This window comes from Pneumocystis jirovecii, assembly GCF_001477535.1.
Source record: "Pneumocystis jirovecii RU7 chromosome Unknown supercont1.16, whole genome shotgun sequence".
Taxonomy (NCBI): domain Eukaryota; kingdom Fungi; phylum Ascomycota; class Pneumocystomycetes; order Pneumocystales; family Pneumocystaceae; genus Pneumocystis; species Pneumocystis jirovecii.
Genome location: NW_017264790.1, coordinates 138,916 through 150,336, shown reverse-complemented (window position 1 = coordinate 150,336; position 11,421 = coordinate 138,916). Strand labels below are relative to the sequence as shown.

General features: G+C 31.3%; 7 protein-coding genes across 7 annotated transcripts; 3 read left to right on the top strand and 4 right to left on the bottom strand.

Moving 5' to 3' along the window:
• Nucleotides 1–114: 114 nt before the first annotated feature.
• Nucleotides 115–755, top strand: T551_03329 (uncharacterized protein; the record flags this gene model as incomplete). Its single annotated transcript, XM_018375592.1, has 3 exons — nucleotides 115–381; nucleotides 422–660; nucleotides 701–755. 3 exons carry the CDS (start codon nucleotides 115–117, stop codon nucleotides 753–755), a joined length of 561 nt encoding a protein of 186 aa, XP_018228198.1.
• Nucleotides 756–1,331: 576 nt separating this feature from the next.
• T551_03328 (uncharacterized protein) lies at nucleotides 1,332–3,858 on the bottom strand (the record flags this gene model as incomplete). The annotated part of the gene is made up of 9 exons (XM_018375591.1): nucleotides 1,332–1,454; nucleotides 1,499–1,939; nucleotides 1,984–2,100; nucleotides 2,145–2,351; nucleotides 2,397–2,790; nucleotides 2,853–3,296; nucleotides 3,343–3,412; nucleotides 3,486–3,561; nucleotides 3,640–3,858. 9 exons carry the CDS (start codon nucleotides 3,856–3,858, stop codon nucleotides 1,332–1,334), a joined length of 2,091 nt encoding a protein of 696 aa, XP_018228197.1.
• Nucleotides 3,859–4,261: 403 nt separating this feature from the next.
• On the bottom strand, nucleotides 4,262–5,691 carry T551_03327 (uncharacterized protein; the record flags this gene model as incomplete). The annotated part of the gene is made up of 7 exons (XM_018375590.1): nucleotides 4,262–4,412; nucleotides 4,458–4,644; nucleotides 4,695–4,838; nucleotides 4,883–5,115; nucleotides 5,160–5,265; nucleotides 5,309–5,433; nucleotides 5,480–5,691. 7 exons carry the CDS (start codon nucleotides 5,689–5,691, stop codon nucleotides 4,262–4,264), a joined length of 1,158 nt encoding a protein of 385 aa, XP_018228196.1.
• A 1,311-nt stretch (nucleotides 5,692–7,002) lies between these two features.
• On the top strand, nucleotides 7,003–7,865 carry T551_03326 (uncharacterized protein; the record flags this gene model as incomplete). The annotated part of the gene is made up of 2 exons (XM_018375589.1): nucleotides 7,003–7,156; nucleotides 7,201–7,865. The coding sequence occupies 2 exons, from the start codon at nucleotides 7,003–7,005 to the stop codon at nucleotides 7,863–7,865; spliced, it is 819 nt and encodes a 272-aa protein (XP_018228195.1).
• Nucleotides 7,866–8,046: 181 nt separating this feature from the next.
• Nucleotides 8,047–8,413, bottom strand: T551_03325 (DNA-directed RNA polymerase I, II, and III subunit RPABC4; the record flags this gene model as incomplete). The annotated part of the gene is made up of 3 exons (XM_018375588.1): nucleotides 8,047–8,088; nucleotides 8,140–8,204; nucleotides 8,314–8,413. 3 exons carry the CDS (start codon nucleotides 8,411–8,413, stop codon nucleotides 8,047–8,049), a joined length of 207 nt encoding a protein of 68 aa, XP_018228194.1.
• A 131-nt stretch (nucleotides 8,414–8,544) lies between these two features.
• On the top strand, nucleotides 8,545–9,281 carry T551_03324 (uncharacterized protein; the record flags this gene model as incomplete). Its single annotated transcript, XM_018375587.1, has 3 exons — nucleotides 8,545–8,573; nucleotides 8,624–8,648; nucleotides 8,703–9,281. The coding sequence occupies 3 exons, from the start codon at nucleotides 8,545–8,547 to the stop codon at nucleotides 9,279–9,281; spliced, it is 633 nt and encodes a 210-aa protein (XP_018228193.1).
• A 252-nt stretch (nucleotides 9,282–9,533) lies between these two features.
• On the bottom strand, nucleotides 9,534–11,016 carry T551_03323 (protein translocase subunit TIM44; the record flags this gene model as incomplete). Its single annotated transcript, XM_018375586.1, has 3 exons — nucleotides 9,534–9,890; nucleotides 9,934–10,288; nucleotides 10,334–11,016. 3 exons carry the CDS (start codon nucleotides 11,014–11,016, stop codon nucleotides 9,534–9,536), a joined length of 1,395 nt encoding a protein of 464 aa, XP_018228192.1.
• Between the last annotated feature and the right edge of the window lie 405 nt (nucleotides 11,017–11,421).

The window sequence follows — 11,421 nt, the reverse complement described above, 5'->3', positions numbered from 1 at the left end:
TACTACAATAGGAAATCTAGGGTTAGGGTTAGGGGTACCTTATTGGGAAGGCGTCCTGGGAAGCGGCGGGCCGTTAGGGTTGGCAACTAAGCGCGCGGCAGCTGAAGAGTGCACATGAAAGACATCTACAAGCAGGTCGAGCTCGCTCTGCCGCCACAAGTAAGCGTCGGTGTCAAGGCGCGGATAGTCCGCGTAACAGGCCCGCGGGGAGAGCTTACGAAGAGCTTCCGCCACGTGAACATTGACATCAGACATACACAGCAGCGACGACTGGTGCTTGGGATCTGGCACGGCGGAAAGAAGCATGTTGCGTGTCTGCGGACAGTAAGGAGTCTTATCAAGAACATGGTTGTCGGGGTAACGCAAGGGTACCGGTACAAGGTGAGGGAGAAAGAAGGGTGGAATGGCGCTGAGGAATCAGATGCGGTTTGTATACGCACACTTTCCGATCAATGTGAGTATATCGGAAGATGGGAAGCAAGTAGAAATCCGGAATTTTTTGGGGGAAAAAGTAGTGCGACGGGTGGCACTGCTGGAGGGAGTGACGGCAGAGATCTCGAAAACACAGAAGGACGAGATTGTGTTGGAGGGTATTTCGCTGGACAATGTGTCTCAGTCAGCGGCATCGATCCAGCAGGCATGCAGTGTGAGGAACAAGGAGTATGTATGGATAAAGGGGGGAAGTGACTGACGGAGGCAGTATCCGCAAGTTTCTGGACGGAATCTATGTTTCTGCACGGGAAACGATTGAATGACGTGGAAGTATGTAGTGGCAGCAACTTTGCAGTTGGCTGTGCAGAGGGCTATACGGGGTGGCTGTATATTGGTCGCTATGGCTGTAGCAGTGTATGGCGATGACTATGTATGATTATGACTGTATAATTGTATACAAGGACACTATAACATAGCTTGTAATTGCCGCTGTGTAACCATGACAACGTTGCCATGACAACGTCACCATGACGACATGCTATGACAATAGGCTTTGCAGCAGTACTTCTGTAGCCGTGCAGTCGTATATGGGCGTATGTGGCTGTAGAGGCGTGCGGCGGCAGCTGCAGTGTGTACTTGTGCGCTGCTCGTATTTAGTGCGGGGGGAGCGGACACCCATCTAGAAGTCACGTGAAACGCCTGCTGAGTGTAGAAGCAAGTGATAACATGGTGAAAACAAATACAAAATACATGCAAACCATGCACACGAGCAGATACGAGTGTATGAGTACATACAAGTACATAGTACATATAAGTACATAGTACATACAAGTATAAAGTGTATACGAGTATGTATAAGTGTGTATTTAAGCAGTACAAGATGGAGTGCATTCGAGAAGCTAGTGGATCTCGCCCTCCTCCTCGCTGGATTCGACTAGTGTCTTGTCTTCCTGGTCGTCTTGGCCGTTGTCTTTGTCGTGGGTATGTTCGTTGGAAGTGTGGTCCCTGTTGCTTTTCATACGCTTCTCAATAAGCAATGGACGTACAAGCTAGCAAAGAACAATACCTTTCGATAGCGTGTATCGCTTTCGTTGTCACTGTCTCTGTCGTGAGTTCTGTAATCAGGGTCTCGTGGGTCTCGATATGGATAGTAATCGTGTCTTGGGTGACGCAGATCAGAAGGCTCTCTGTTCCTGGGGGAGGGCCTAGTGTACCTGGAGCGAGAAGACTTGTGATAGACTCTAGAGGTGTCGTCCTTGGCTTCAAGTTTCTCTCTAAGGCGACGCATCTGTTTTTTAAAAGCAAGTTCACGGTTTTCCTCTGAATCAACTGCCAAGAACTCCTCGGTATGTTCAATTCTTTTGCGGACATCGGCCCAGGTGTCATCAGGATGGAGGGGAGGTTTAAGATGTTTGATGAGGTATCGTAGTTCGTTAATACGGCGCTTCTGGCGTCTCTCATCGCTACGTTTTTCATCTTCAAGCCTCCGAAGAACTTTTTCGCGAAGCTGGGTGCTTAGATTTAAGACAATTGCTAGTAAAAGATTCTTACCATGTCATATACGGAAGAAAGTGTGTGATCAGAAAGTTCAGCGCCTTTTTTGTCTTTGCGTATAAGATCGGAAAACTGAGATAGAGTAGTTTTTTCATTAAAGTCAAATCGTTGTTCCTTAAAAGAATTAGGAAAAAACAAGCAGAATCGTATGTACTAACGTCCAAAATATCACAAGCGAGATTTTTTTTATGTCTTATATCCCGTTCAGCTTCTTCTACAATGTCCCAAAAAAGTTCCAAAGGCGTTGAGCCTGGCTGTCCTAACATATTTTTATATCTTGGATCATTTTTGATGATTGGATAAATAGTCATCCATTTTGTACCAGGACCTATTTTTTTTTCATGATGCAGATCTTGCAATAATTTCTAGAGAAAACATGAGTGTATGTATACCTAAAATAAGACAAATACGGTAAATGCTTCTCGATTTTTCCTTTCTATTCGCTGCTTTTTAGCTCTGTTTGCTTGTCGCTGATCAACGTAGAGTCGTTCAAGGCTTTTAATATGGCTTTCATAAACAATCAAAATATCCAAATTGCTTAATACTTGGAATTTTGGATTCGACTTGAATTCAGGATGTTCTCGAAATTTTGCTTGAGCACTGGACCAACGAGAATATGGCTTTAGTTTTAAAGATTCAAGTAATGCTGAAAATGCATCCATTGCTTCATTCTTTATTTTGTGCTCACTTTCGTTTTCGATACGCTTTAATTCTGCAATATATTCTTCAAAAAGTAACCGTTTTTCTTCTTCATTATCTGTTGCTTTGAAAGCGGTCTCTCCATCTAATATCTCACGTGCAACTCTATTTTAGTAAGTCTCTGGTTTTACACTTGAAATAGTATATGCATAAATATCCTTCCTTACCTCCATCTCGTATAATATTTGATTTCAGGATGTGACTTAAGCATACGATTAAAATCTGCCTTCAATTTTATCAGCCGGTCATGTTCTTTTTCTGATTCTTGCTTTTGAATTTCTTCAACATATTTTTCGAATGCCAATTTTCTCTGTATTGGATCTTTAATTGCACGGTATTGAGGTTGCTTGATCACAGTACGCATTGTCTGCTCCCATGTCCAATTTGCACCAACACCACATCGTTTTAACATTTTCATAAACACTGTTTCTGCTTCTTCTAATGATGTATAATTTTGCATTTCTTTTTCTTCAGTCCATCCTGATGCCAATACCAATGGTAATGTTTTTCCATCTGGTCCAGTAACTAGTGCATCATCTCTAAGCATCATTTGTCGCTCATCGTCTTGATTTGTTGTCCTTGTAGTGTCATTTTCCTGACCTAATGCTATCCTAAAACAAATATCAATTAATATCCTTTGATAAAAAACAAAAATACTGGTTTTTTGCTGCATGTAAGGCTTCTATTGCTTTTTTACATGCTTCCGGCATATTCCATACAGATTCACCTGAAAAAATACGTTAGATTCAAAAAAACACTAATAACAGTGCAGAAAATGCCGCTAACACAATGAATTATACCTGATTTTGTATTATACCAGTATTTTCGGCCTCCTGGTGCTGTATATTCTTTCCAATTCAATTTTCCTATCTCAATCTATAATATATTTAATACTGTTAAAATAATAGAAAAAACGCCAAAAAAAGAATACTTATATTAATTATTACAACTTACCTCTTCCTCTGTCTTAAGTTCATCTGGTTTCTCCCAAACTGATGTTTTTCCGTTACTCCAATATATACGACCATCAGGTGCTTTATATTCTCCCCATTTAGATGATTCTAATGAAGATCCAGATGTTAATATAGACACTGAAGGAGCTGCTTCTATTTTATTTTCATCTGTTTCTACTCCTTGCTGCTGCCATGGTGGTGCAGATATGGTGAAACTCATTTAGCTGTATTGCGTAGATAGAAAATCTCGAGATCGTCATTAGCAGTCGAGATTACAGAAATCAAAAATGCTAAGTAGCATAAAAATAAGAAATAAAACACAGAAAGTAGTGACAATAAATAGAAATACAGCTAATATATACCATATGTAAATAGATTTAGTTTTAAGAAACATATAATTAATTTTAGATATTTTATAGATACATAGAGTAATTAAACAGATATGTTCATGTGAAATGTAAGTTAGGGGACATATTTTGTTTGTAAAAATAATATTCATGTATAGTTGTCTAAGTGTTTAGAGTTTAAATTAGATTTAAAAATTCTTTGTAAGAATAAAAAATAATCTGTTTGTTTATAGCAATTTATCCATATTAGCCTTATTACCAGTAATATGGTATTAATTATGACTTTTTTTCCTTTTCCTCAGAACCAGCTATCTTTAAAACAGGTGGCGTTTTAGGTAGAGCTGGGCTTTTTTCTTTTTTTTGTGGTGTATTTTGATTCAATTTATTAATAACCGTCAGTGCTTGGGCAACCATGCTATTAATATCACTATCTAAGTGTTAAATATTGAAAAAAGTGAAATAGTGTTTTTACTTTAAATTTGCCGGAACTACAATACTTGTACTTTCTTTTGCTATATTTCCGAATGCATTTACGTATTTTTCAGCAATTCTGAGATTAACTGCATCCAATCCCATAGGATTTTCAGAAAGGACTGATGCAATTGCAGAAATTCCTTTAGCAGTTGCAGTTGCTTTTAAAAGAATAGCTTCTGCTTCACCTAAAAGTATATTACAAAATTTTAGTGTAAAATATTTGATTATGTATTACCTGTTGCTTTATTGATACTTTCTTGTTTAATGGCTTCGCTATTTAATATTTGGCTTTGTTTCTGTCCTTCTGCAATATTGATGCAAGATTGTCTTTGACCTTCTGATTCTAAGATCTCTGCTCTTTTAGAACGCTCAGCAGATACTACAAGATATTTATATTGATCTAAATGTTAAAATAAATACTACCTTGTCTATGCATTGCTAATAATACATTTTGAGGGGGATGAATATCTCGAATTTCATATCTTAGGCATTTTATCCCCCAATCAGCAGCTGCTTCATTAATAGCTTCTGTAATATTCACATTTAGCATTTGACGCTCTTTCAACACGTGATCAAGTGCTAATTGACCAATTTCTGATCGCATTGTTGTTTGTGCTAACTGAGCAACTGCATATTCTGCATCTTCTACACCATAACTTTGAATAATTAATCTTTAGAAGAAAGTAAATAAATTTTATACCATGCTTTGTATGGATCCAAAATTCTAACATATAATACACCGTCTAGTTCTAATGTTACATTATCTAAAGTTATTGCTGATTGTGAAGGAATCTCCATAGCAATTTCTGATTATATTAAGTATTTTTATAAAAAAAAAAGAAGAAGAACCTTTTAGAGACTTAACATATTTGATTCTATCCAAAAATGGGACCAGAATAGCCAATCCTGGTTCAAGGACTCGTGAAAATTTCCCCATTCTTTCTACAATCCAAGCTTCTTGTTGAGGTACAAATCTAGGGAAAAAAATCAAAAAAATAGTATAAACAAGAGATGATCTACTTAAATATTGTATTCTTTGGAAGCTTTTGTCTTTTAAAAAAGTTCAAAGGTGTTTGATTAAATTTCCTTCTAGGTATATCTGTATAATGTCTAATATTAATAAAACCATAATTAAAAGATAGAAGTAATCTTTTTTGAAGATTATCTCGAATTAAATAGTGACTTTTATGCATATTTTCAATGAAGCTTCTTTCAAATAAATAATTTAGCATTTAAATTTTTAAAAATTCGAAGTTTTATTTTTAAGGCCATGTAATCTAAAAAATTAGCAAATCATTCTGAAATATTTTTATCAATTCGTTTGATATAAAATAATTTTAATTAAAAAACTTGGAATCTTTATTCTTTAAATTTCCAGAATAAAAAAAGTATAGTTATAATAAAAAATATATATTATTTGCATTTAATTTGAGAAAATTAAAATATATATGAATAGAAACTTATAGTAAAATACTTTATATATGACAAACGTTTTTTAGAAATCTTTTAAAATATTTAAGTATTTTTGTATAAATATTTTGTCTTTTTTTATAAGTTATTCAAAAATATTTTACATTTGACAATTAACATATTATTGTTTTTTGGCTATATTATCTGAATCTGAGAACTTTCTCTCAATACATTTAATGAATATGGATTTATAGATATCTATTTAAAATTAAAATAGTCATATTCATTTTTTAAAACATCCAGAAGTTTCAAAAATTATAATACTAAACTAAAATATATCATAGAATTGACTTTTATATATTTTAAGCTAATAATATATTATATTTAAGTAATCCTAAGGGCCCTAAGGAATTCATAAAGATAAATCTTTATCAAAGTTTTTAAAATGCTGAATAAAATTACTTATGTAATAAGAAAAACTAAAAAGAAATTAAATTCTGGATATTAAGTATGAAACAGGAATACCTAAGAATTAAAATGTTATTTTTACAAAAATTATTGGAATTGTAACATAGATCAAATGCTTTTTTTATTTTTTTTAATTTTAGTTAAGTATAAACAAAAAATTATACTTTATCAAAATAAGAATTTAAACAATTAACAAAAAGTTTAAGAATTTTTGCTATTTTTTCTTATTTTTACATTTAAAAATAAATAAAAAGTTATTTGAAAAAATACAAACTTCTAGAAAACTATATTATCTTTTTAATATCATTAATAGTTCTAATTGTCTAATTTTTTAATTTTTAAAAAAATATATTTTTTATTGAATTTTCATATAAACAATTAAAAATTAAAAGTAATATAATAAATTCATATTTTAAATTAATATGTATATGATTCTATTAATTTTTAAAAAAAATTCTTTAATTTTATTAAATGTTATACTTAAGACATCTCAACCGTAAACGTTTTTTGATACTTAATAACCAGTTTAATAAGTAAAAAATATTAAAAATATTAAAAAACTTAATTAAAATTTTTTAATTATACAAAAAATCTTTTTTATTATATCTTATCAAGGATTTTGTATTTTTTTTTTTAAGAAATTTTGATTTCATTTTATAATTAAAATGCAGGCTATTTGCTCTTTTTTTCAAAAAAATAATTTCTTGACAATTAAAAAAAGAACATTTTCTTTTTTAAAGCCATCAACTTCTTCAATTCACCCTACTTTTATTAATAAAAAACAAAAAGTAGCCTATCAACAGATTTCTATTAAGCAAAGTAAGTATATTTCAAAAGGAAAACAATAACTTATGATTTGAAAGTACATCCTGGGTTTGGATTAATACATTTTTACTCTAAAAAGTCTTTAATTACTCCTAAAGAGAAGAAAAATTTTATATATTCTACATATCTTAGAATTATTCAATCACATTTAACATTTCTTCTTGTAAAACAAAATAACATTAACAGCAAAAGCTGGAGACGTCTACGGAAACAATTACATACAGTTAACGCTAAAATCAAAGTTATACGAAATCATCTCTTCATACGTGCATTACAAACCATTCGCACTGATACAAATGAATATCGAGATAAAAGTATTCCACTGGAACTAAAAATAAATGCACTAGAAGTCTTAGAAACGCTATTTTCTGGCCCTACTGCAATAATCACATTGGCTGATCGTGCAGAGCCATCCTCTTTAAAATATATTATAGATTTGATTAATAAAAGTAATAATCAGCTTCAACTTCTAGGGGGGCTATTTGAGAACGAACTAGCAGATACGGAAATGCTTTTAAGTATTAAAGCATTACCAGATCGCTCAATTCTACATACACAACTAATTTGTTCACTGATAGCAGGATCAAATAAACTTTTACAAATACTTCAATATCCGAGTAAGACATTAGCATTAACGCTTGATACAAGAGTACATACTCAAATACCAGAGGATATATCTACGGCATCTAAAACTACAATTTGACATTTGTTTTGCAATCAACAAAGATAATATCATTTCAATTAATAATATATCCAACAACTTACTTTTACAATCATTTCAAACCTATATTTTGTCCTAAATAATTTATATTTGCTTTTTGGATACTATTAAAATAATTTTTATTTAAAAATTGCCATATTTTAAAAAAATAAAAAAACTATAGTTATCTTGCCTCAAACTGAATCATTCTTTTTGTCCTAAATGGCTAAGTTGTTATAAAATTGATTTATTCAGCACACCTTTGTTTATACATTACACGGTGACCACATTCACGACATCGAATTACTTCTCGTGCTTGGATTTGGTTTACAGCACCACAATCTTAAAGAATGTTAGAAAAACATATTGAAATATATAAGAAAAACTATATCAGGTGTTTATGTATAACTTTTGTGTCATATTTATAACGATTCACTAATTTTAAACATACCTGCACAAAGATACGACATCTGCACAGGGCGTGCAGTAAATTGAGCTGTTTCAGTAGATTGATCTGTTAATATAGAAGGTTTATAGGCTTCACGCTGCATTTTTTAACTTTAAATCTTTTTTTCTTAAAATTATTTTTTTTCAATAATTTTAATAACGGATTTTTTGAACGTTTACCAACCTTACCAACTACACTTTTTTTAAAAAAAGACAAATTAAACAAATTGCAGATATGACTGACGTCTGGAGATCTGTAGGAAAGTTAGTTTTTTCTTTGAAAATAGGCTTTTTTTTTAACTAAATTTATATAGTTATTGGTGTAAATATTGTAAAACGGTATTTCCAAGTAATGAATTAGATATAATTAAGAACCACTCACAAAATGAATAGTTTGTCCGTAATGATGCATTTTCACGGAAGAAACATGAAGCATCAGATCGTCATCAAGGCTCTTTAAAGCGTTTTTTACGTGATTTAGACAAAAAAAATGAAAAAGAAGAAAGAGAAAAAAGAGCAACACAAAGAGAGCTTGATAGGATTGCTGGAGTAACAGGCTTGTCTACACGGTCTATTTCTGTTGTTTCTCCAAAAAAAGTGGCGAAAACTCCACTTCAGAAGACTAAACCTGTAGCTCGTAAGACAGAAGCACCTTTTGTAGATATCAAAGCAACAGTTGGCATACCAGGTCCCTGGGAAGTTGTTTCTCCGTCAGAGACAGAGAAGAAGATGAATAGCACATTGGAAGTGTCAGAAAATAGAGTAGAGGATTCACTTACATCCATAAATATAGTAGAAAAACCTATGTTAACACAACCTCGGTTAAAAGAAGATTATGAAGATTTAAGGTCATTTAAAATCGAAGAAAAAATATTCCCTTCAGAAACAGAATGCGAGCTAGAAGAAACATCTACAACTGACTTTTTCAAGAAACGGAAATTTAAAATAGGAAAAAACATCAGGAAAAAATAAAGTATAACTTAAGTGTCTATTAAATATTAGAACATATAGTTTTATCCAAGAATATATAAAAGATAATATTTTCAAAAATTTCTACAAAATAGATGAGATTTGATATAATAATACAAGTTATGTTTAATGCAAATTTCACCATTGAAATAAACAATACGATATATATTTAAATATGAAGAGAATATATGCAAATGCAATTTAATATGTAATAAAATATGGACTATGTATTATAATATATCTCTTATTCTGGTGCTAAAAATAACATAAATAGATAAAAATAAAAAATATTGAAACATACCTAACAAAATCAATAATTTTCCATCCTTTGGTCTCAGAATTAGAGATTTCATCTAGGATTTTCGTAAAAGCTGCGACATATGTGACTTCTTGAATGAAATCTTCATTCCCAGCAATAAGTTTTTTAGACTTTGCGTTTCTGTATAGATGAATTTCTTGTGTTCGAAAAGAAATAATAAGACATGGAATATTATTAGGTGGGAGAATGCGGTATGAAACAACATCAACACCCCGAATATCCAAAACTTTCCCATCAGAAATCAATCCTTGTAAAATATATTCTTTGGCTGTAGTAAACCATATTTGATAAGACTATGTATATTTAAAAATAAAAAATAACATAATATATACATACTGACTCGTTCAACCATAGCTTTAATATTTCCATATCGCCTTTAACATATGCTTCTATTACTTCTGGAAGTATATATTCTCTAAGCTCTTGTAAAAACGATTCCACTCTGAAACTTGAATCTATATTTTTAAAAAGCCGGACTACTTTTGCAGCTTCATTTTCAGCAAAAAGTCTATGTGAAAAAGCCTCTATGTTTGTTATGGCGCCTTTTATTATCCTAATTATCGGATTTTCTGAATGGTTATATAAATGTTTCCAATAATAAATACGATTAAATAGCTTGCTATTGTTTCTAAATTTCCTATAAAATTCTTTCCAAGTCGATTCTTTATATAAAATTATTTTAACATCTGCACTGTATTCCGATTAATAAAGAAACTAAATGGAAAAGAACAAATACTTTGGATTCTCTTTAACTATGGTTTTTTTAGAATATTCAAGATCTGTTTCATTTTGTGTTTTCCTTGTTTGACGTCTCGTATTTTTATCAACATATCCACCATAATGGGAACTATTACTTTCATGAATAACTTTTTTGACTGATCCTGCAATTGATTTGTAAATCTTGTTTTCTCTAATAGGATGTGTTGCAATAGAAATAGTATCTACAGCAATTACTGTTCCTTTTCTTGCTAATCTAACTGGCACACTTTCCCATACAGTGACAACACCACCTTCAATTATTTGACTTATTTTCTTCAAAGTTCGATTAGAAAAATTACTAGCAACGCCTGCGCTTTCTTTTGCAACTTTATATGCTTCTTTTGCCTTCTTATAGGCTTCAGATTCACCTAACTTTCCTGATTTGTCTTGAAGTGCTTTTACAGATTCTTGAAACTTTTTTGATTTTTCAAGTTCCGATTTAAAAGTATCTATAAATACACGAATAGGATCCTTATAGCCTTTAATATTCTGATGAGAATTCAATGTAGATGTATGAAAAGAATGCCTTAAAGTCAACAGAAAATAAGAATTTTTAGATTTAAAAAAAGGCCATATATCTATAGAATGAATATATAGAATTGGTTCAAAAAAATAAAAATGCCTAGTATACGTTAAAAAAACATATTTACTTTTTTTCATTATATTTTTAGTGTTCTTGATCTTAAAATTTTCAAAAAAAAGTTTCACTTTTTTTTGGACGGTAAAATATTCGATATTGTACGACAGATAATTTATAAAATATCAACCATAACAGAATGACTAAGACATGAAGTATATATTTTGAACAGAATCTACAGAATATAAATACATATAAAAGTTAAAGAATCTATATTTTAAAGATTCATAAAACCTTAATTCCACACTTGTCTTTTTTCAGACTTTCTAAAAAAAAAGTATGCTTTTTGATATTAATCTTGAAAAAACATTTTATAAAATCAATAAAAGGTTTTTGGATTTTTATTTGTTTATAAATTAAAGATTTTACCTTTTTTAAGATATTTTGTTGATGAAATTCATTAAATAAAAAATATTTTAGAGATATAA